Below are 6,570 nucleotides of genomic sequence, written 5' to 3' on the forward strand. Positions count from 1 at the left end.
AGGGAAGGTGAGTGTACTTTCTTGGCTTGTTGAGTACGGCTGCAAATTCATTGCATCCTTCTAAACATTGTAAGACATTAAAGCTAAATATTCTGTCTGTGTATTGTTATGCACACACTTGGCCATGTTTAGCAATAATATAAGCAGGGATTACTTTAGTGACTGCATCACATTATATATATTTTATGAAGCACAAGCAGATGGATCTAGGACATCTGGAGTTGGGATTCGTGTGTCTCAGAACACTTACGGCAGAGTAAGCTTGTTCTCCCTTTTCCCTGTGCTTCCCTGTTACTGCTGTTCCTGGTAAACATGACTCGTGCTCTTTGCTTACTTCTTATAGGTGACATTCATTTCTAAGGGCTTTTCTGACCACTGTGTGTATTTTGATGTTACTTAAATACTTACTTTTGTAACATGTAGCCTTGCTAGAGCTTTCCTTTACCGATGGTCCCTAGATGGTATATCAGGCTGCAGTACTCTAGAACTCGCTCTCTTCTGGTTTGCTGGATTCTCAGTCCTTAGCTTCTTTGTCAACCTTTTTGGTATGGGTGTTCTGTTACCCTCTCCTTTTGAGAGCTGGATTTTGCCATGCAGCTGCAAAAGCACTTCTCCATCTAGAGGTAATCCAAAGATCTCCATGTGGTTTAACCACTAATTTTTCAAGAACTAAAGCTAGGTATTTATCTCCTTAGTAACATAACACATTGAATAGAGACCTTCTCTGCAGAGCCTTCTAAACACAATTTCTCATAATACTTGTTTCTGGATGAAAGCGGGCAGCAAGTTGTATGCCTTGTATCTTGCTATACACTTGTCAGTGCTCAGGGTCATTTTTTGATGCATGTTCAGGATTAACTGCATGGAAGTCTTTGGCGATTCAGGACATTGTATTGTTTCTGAAGTGGGGTAGATTTGGCAAAGCTCTGACAAGAGAGTGTTACACTCAGCATGTCATAAACCATTCGTGATACAGTATTTGTTAATAGCCAGAGCTTAAATTGCCTGTAGCGTGAGTCTTCAGATAATCACAGTTTTAGTGTACTTCACCACAAAATTATTAGCTCATATAATGAGGGTTGTCTCTTTCTCCAGATACCCTTCTGACCATACTTTAGTTTATCTTACAGTTGATTGAAAGTCCCTCCTTTCTTGACTCCAGATCAGGTAGATGGTTTCACTCCCATGGCGCAATGCCAGGAAAGCAGTCTTATTTGAGCTGTGTATAACAGTGTTTTCAGTTCTCCTGGCATACAGTCCTTTGAAGCAGCGTAGCAGTCAGCATAAAGAAGTAGGACAAATGAAGGCTTTGAGCAGTGTGCCACTGAACAGAAACACTGAAAGATCTCAGAGGTAAATGGCAGGCAAGGAATGCGTAGTGCAAGCAGTTACCACCTCTGCTGCGCTGTGGAGCATGGAGATAATGCCACCATCAATTTCATCCTCTACTTGCATAGGGAAAGGTTTATAAAAGTCACTGGGACTCTTTGGGTAGAGCAACACATGTACTTACTTGGAAAGCAATACCAATTTGAGCGGCTCCTGCTCTGCTGCATCCTTGTTGACTATGCCGTGAATTGAACTGGGGAACTGATTTGTTGGAAAAATAATTTGGCAGACAGGTTTATTTTTAACTAGGGTCAGTTATAATTGTTCAGTGGAAGGGCTAACACACAGTGGGAATTCACTGCTGTAGGTTGCAGTGAAAGGAGGGACTGGAGCTTGTCACTGCTGTTTAAATAAATGTATGTGTAACTGTGTGCTTGGGCTCCATGCCCAGGTTTTATGAGACTGGATAGAAGCTGGAATAGGGAAGTGGTTCTGTTTATTAAATAATTAAAACTTGTTATGAGCAACTCAAGTGCAGATAATTGTGCTGACTGACCATTTTTTCCTTTCTGTTGAGTCATTCTGGTGGCTTAGAGAGATTATGAGTGGGTTTTTTGTTTCTTGTGGGCTTTTGGTGGTGTTTTTTTTTTTTTGGAGGGAAGTGTGGATGTGTACCAACACTTTCAAAACTGAAACTGGACGGAATTGCTATTGCTTATCTAATTTCTGTATAGGGTTGGAAAAGTAGAGAAAGGGGAAAAATGCAACCCAGTGTTGCAGCTAAATTAGAGTATTCATCTTCAGTTTTGCAGTTTCTTGCATTTCTAAGAATGCATTAAGTTAATTTGCTTAGTTCTTATATTAAAGCATTGATGTATTGTAATTGAACAGCATTTCAATTGCATGAATAGTTTCTTTTTATATCCTTGAGAAATTGCATCACATGGGATGAACCGTGCATGTGTGTTTTGCTTTTGTTCTAGAATAAATGTTGATCAAAATCTGAGAAGTGTTCTCAGGGGGTCTGGTACCTGCAAAAGATTTGCTCTTACTTTCTCTGATCACACTTGTTCAGGAGCTTATGTGCTCCTATTATGTTGATCTAAAGCAATGAATATAAACAACTGTGCTAGCTGATAACTTGCTCAGTAGTCCATGTAGTTTATGAAGCAGATAAAATGTATCTTAATTTTTTTTTTTACTGTATTGTATTTGCTTTGGTAATGAAATATCTGTCAGCTTGTTGCCAGTTGATACTTGCAGCTTATTGTATCATTTGTGTTAGTATATCAATTCTGCAGCATATTAAAGTAGTAAATAAGAGAAGTGTTTTGGACTGCCCAGTCTACACCACCTCTTTATTTATAGTAGGTGCTTAATAATTGTTAATTTTTTTTTTCTTAGCTTTAAAACTGAACAACTTCTGGTTTGCTTAAAAAAAAAAAATCAAGCAGAAGAGTTCTTAGTGTTTCCTTTGTGATGCTTTTACAGAGTTCAATAAATATCCCTGTTGCAATTTTTTTTTTCTTACTCTCCAAATTTTCAATTTTGTTTCTCAGTTTGTATGCAGTTACTTGACTAATTTGAGAATACCTTTCCGTTCATCCTGACTGAAAAAGAAACAGCAAACATGATATGAAAGAGATCTGGATATAACTGTGCAAAATGTATTGTTGACTTCAGGAACTCTAAAGTTCTAAAGAGCCTCAACTCTTCTACCTTAATTCTCAGAAGTAACTGAAGGCCATGCTGTTATTAGAGAACATAAAGAAACCTGTTAAAAATTCAGCGTGGCCGTAGAAGATAGTATTATGCACTGGTAAATGTCATGTAAAGGAATATGTTTTTTAGAGACCAGAAGATATTAACAGGCTGCAACTACTTTGAAAGTCATGGGCTGACATGTTGCATTATCTTCACATAGTGGTAGTTGTGCTTACTAAAATGTGGCTTGTCTTATAAAATATATTCAGGGCCAGCTATGTTAAGATTTCTGTTAGTTCAATTGTACAACTTGATAGTGCGATAGTAACATGATATATTATAGCATAGCTCATGTGGATTATCTACACTTAATATTAAGAACTAACAGGAAATGTTTGCATAGACAGCAAACTATCTACCAACAGTTGTTGGTAGATATTTAAAAAAATACAGTATTTGTGGCTGAAATTGAAGATCCATATATTCAATCTGAGTATATTTTCCTGTGAGGATATCATCTAGCAATTGTTGAGTGATACAGGTAATTTAAAAAGAACCCAAAAGTTTAGTGAGCGTTCATTCTCTGCATTGGTCGGCAACAAGAAAAGAAGAACGGTGTAAGAAAAAGCCCATAGCATCTGGTTGGCATCCATTCTCAATCATTTCTGTAATTGTCTACAGTTTAAAGGAACAGGTGATAATAGTTATTGGCACCTTCCAGCATAAGAGTACCCTGACATCTTAGTTGTCCTTTTTCAGGGCTGAGTAGGGTTTTGGGAAGGTCATTGGGGCACATTGTATGGGTGTAGTTCTACAGCTTTGTGTTGGTATGAAACACAGCCAGAGTGAGAAATATTTATTTTCAAAAATTAGCATTTACCTACATTCCATATAAAATGAAGGCACTAGCCTTAAAAGGAATGGCTTACTTGACAGACTTCAGTAAAATTCTGTAAACTAGTTAGGAACCATTGGGGTGTTTGTATTTCTGCATGCTATATCATCTGCCTACAGATAACAAGTAGCAAGCTATCCCTGACGAATACATTTTTCACAAGCTTTGTGATAAATAATCATTTGGCTATTTTCTGCACACCTTTATCCCTTGCTTTTTGTTCAGTGGTTTTTTGGTTTTGTTTTGTTTTTTTTTTTTTTGTTCTTGCAAAGAAGCTCTTAATTCATCCTCTCTAATTTGTAAATTGCCGGCAATGAGAAACTAATAATAGTGCAATTAGGAATAACTGGTGCACAAAAGTTTGATACTACTAATTGTAGACTTAGCAGGCATTTCATATGTAGGAAATTGAGAAATAAAGAAAACATGGCATTACTTTCACCTCTTTCCAAATGTAGGACTGTGATAGTTTGTTGGGCAAACTGTGTAAAGAACTTAAGGGCATGGATGTTGAAGGAATAGCTCTAGCCTTCTGTGGTAGAGAAAGGGCTATGTCTTTTTTCCAGGGAGGTATTCTGGTATGTGTCGTCTGGTCCAGTGGTGACCACCGTTACCTTTGTTTTGACAAAGGTAATGCATAATGTGACAATAATCACTAAGATAATACATATTAAATGTATTAGTTGTATTTTGCAGAAACTGTGCAGCAGTGTTTATGAAGGATGTCAACACATAAAGAGTAGTAACTTTTGATCGACAGGCAAGAGAATATTGCATATTCCGCCATCTGATCTGCATCAGTCAGCCCCTTCTCTAGTTTTGCAGCTCACTTGCTCCAATTGGACTCTAGATGTGTGAGAATCTAGCTATATGGATCAAGTTAGTAGATAAGAGTTTTGAATTGTAAATGCTATTGGGCATATTCCTGTGTTAAAATAGCTGTGTTAAAATGTATTAAAATACACTGTCTGTATTATTTATAATAATCATTATGAAATGATCATGTTTTAAATAGTTCAAATATATAGACTCTATACATATACCTGAAAATGGTTTTCTGTTTTCTTGCAGCTAACAGAAGATGAAATTGCAACTATTCTGAAATCTACTCTTAAAGGACTTGAATACTTGCACTTTATGAGAAAAATACATAGAGATATAAAGGCTGGAAACATCCTTCTTAACACCGAGGGACATGCAAAATTAGCTGATTTTGGTGTGGCTGGCCAGTTAACAGTAAGTACCTGTGGAAAGATCACTTAAAAATGCTTTAATGCACCTAACCATATTCTTTTACTTTTCTTTTTTCTTCTGCCTTGAATTTTGTGTCTGAGGAGTTACTAGTGCTAGTGGTAGAGCTAACATTTTTTATCATGATGAGTATTTATTGCAAGGCTATTTAGTTTTTAGTTGTTTATTTTTATAACCCAGTGTACTTCAAGTGCCTGATGATCCCACTTTAAACTCTTGTTTGAGGTTTATGATCGTTGTCACCTGTTTGGCCTCTGTAGGCTGATGGGCTGAATCTGTTTGGTCTTAATTGGAAGTCACTACTGTTTGACCTTTGGGTGGCTAATTTAACTTTTAAATATAGAATTAATATTAGAAGAATCTGAAAATAAGCATCTCTGGTTTAATTGGATAAATAATATAATTACAGGATACAATGGCAAAACGTAATACTGTTATAGGAACTCCGTTTTGGATGGCTCCTGAAGTAATACAAGAGATTGGCTATAACTGTGTGGCAGACATCTGGTCCCTTGGTATCACTTCAATAGAAATGGCTGAAGGAAAACCTCCGTATGCTGATATTCATCCAATGAGGGTAAGTGTGTGTGGTGGTGTTTTCCTGTTTGTTGTATTAAAAAACCAAGAAACTAATACTGGAATCATAAAACTGTATGTTTACGGACAAAGATTTTAAGACTAAGGATTTTTACTTGCTGTCTTGCTTCCTATTTACTGCAGTTTGCCTGTGTTTTAACACATCTCTGTAAGGTTTCAGAATGCTTTTATCTCCACTTGAGAGAAAACTAAATCAATAAGTGCTTAATTGACTTGAAGGCAACATATAGAGCCTATTCCATACTGTACCTGCACTTGGAGACTTCCATAACCCAAGAGGTCATCCTCCTTTGAAAAGGAGTTTTGAAGTAAAGATGACCTGAAGAAGGATTCAGAATTTGATTTCAGCGAAGCCACCGAGGCGAAGGGCTCCGGAGCGGAGGATCGCGCCGGGGGACCCTTCCTGAAGCGGCAAAACCCGCGAAAAGCAAAAGCACAGGGAGTGAGAGGGTGCCCCAGCCCCCCACCCCGAGCCGGAGGAGGGAGCCCCTGACGAGCGGCAGCTCTGACTCAGCGTGGGCGGGGACAAGAGGGGCGGCGGCCAAACCTCCTCACTTACAAGAGCAGCCCCCAGGGGGCGTGGCGCGGCAGAAGGGCGTGGCGCGGCAGAAGGGCGTGGCGCGGCAGAAGGGCGTGGCGCGGCAGAAGGGCGTGGCGCGGCAGAAGGGCGTGGCGCGGCAGAAGGGCGTGGCGCGGCAGAAGGGCGTGGCGCGGCAGAAGGGCGTGGCGCGGCAGAAGGGCGTGGCGCGGCAGAAGGGCGTGGCGTGCAGGGCGAAGTCACCCTCCTGGCCCTA

At 39.2% G+C, this 6,570-nt stretch overlaps 1 protein-coding gene across 1 annotated transcript in view; it reads left to right on the forward strand.

Annotated features, from left to right (window-relative positions):
- The window catches only part of STK3 (serine/threonine kinase 3), a 154,153-nt gene that overhangs the window by 26,870 nt on the left and 120,713 nt on the right, over positions 1–6,570 (forward strand). The window contains exons 5-6 of the mRNA XM_009324437.1: positions 5,000–5,164; positions 5,589–5,756. Coding sequence (XP_009322712.1) covers positions 5,000–5,164; positions 5,589–5,756 — 333 coding nt within the window. The remainder of the gene's footprint in view (positions 1–4,999; positions 5,165–5,588; positions 5,757–6,570) is intronic.

The sequence above is a fragment of the Pygoscelis adeliae genome, unplaced genomic scaffold (genome assembly GCF_000699105.1).
Source record: "Pygoscelis adeliae isolate BGI_AS28 unplaced genomic scaffold, ASM69910v1 Scaffold145, whole genome shotgun sequence".
Taxonomy (NCBI): Eukaryota; Metazoa; Chordata; class Aves; order Sphenisciformes; family Spheniscidae; genus Pygoscelis; species Pygoscelis adeliae.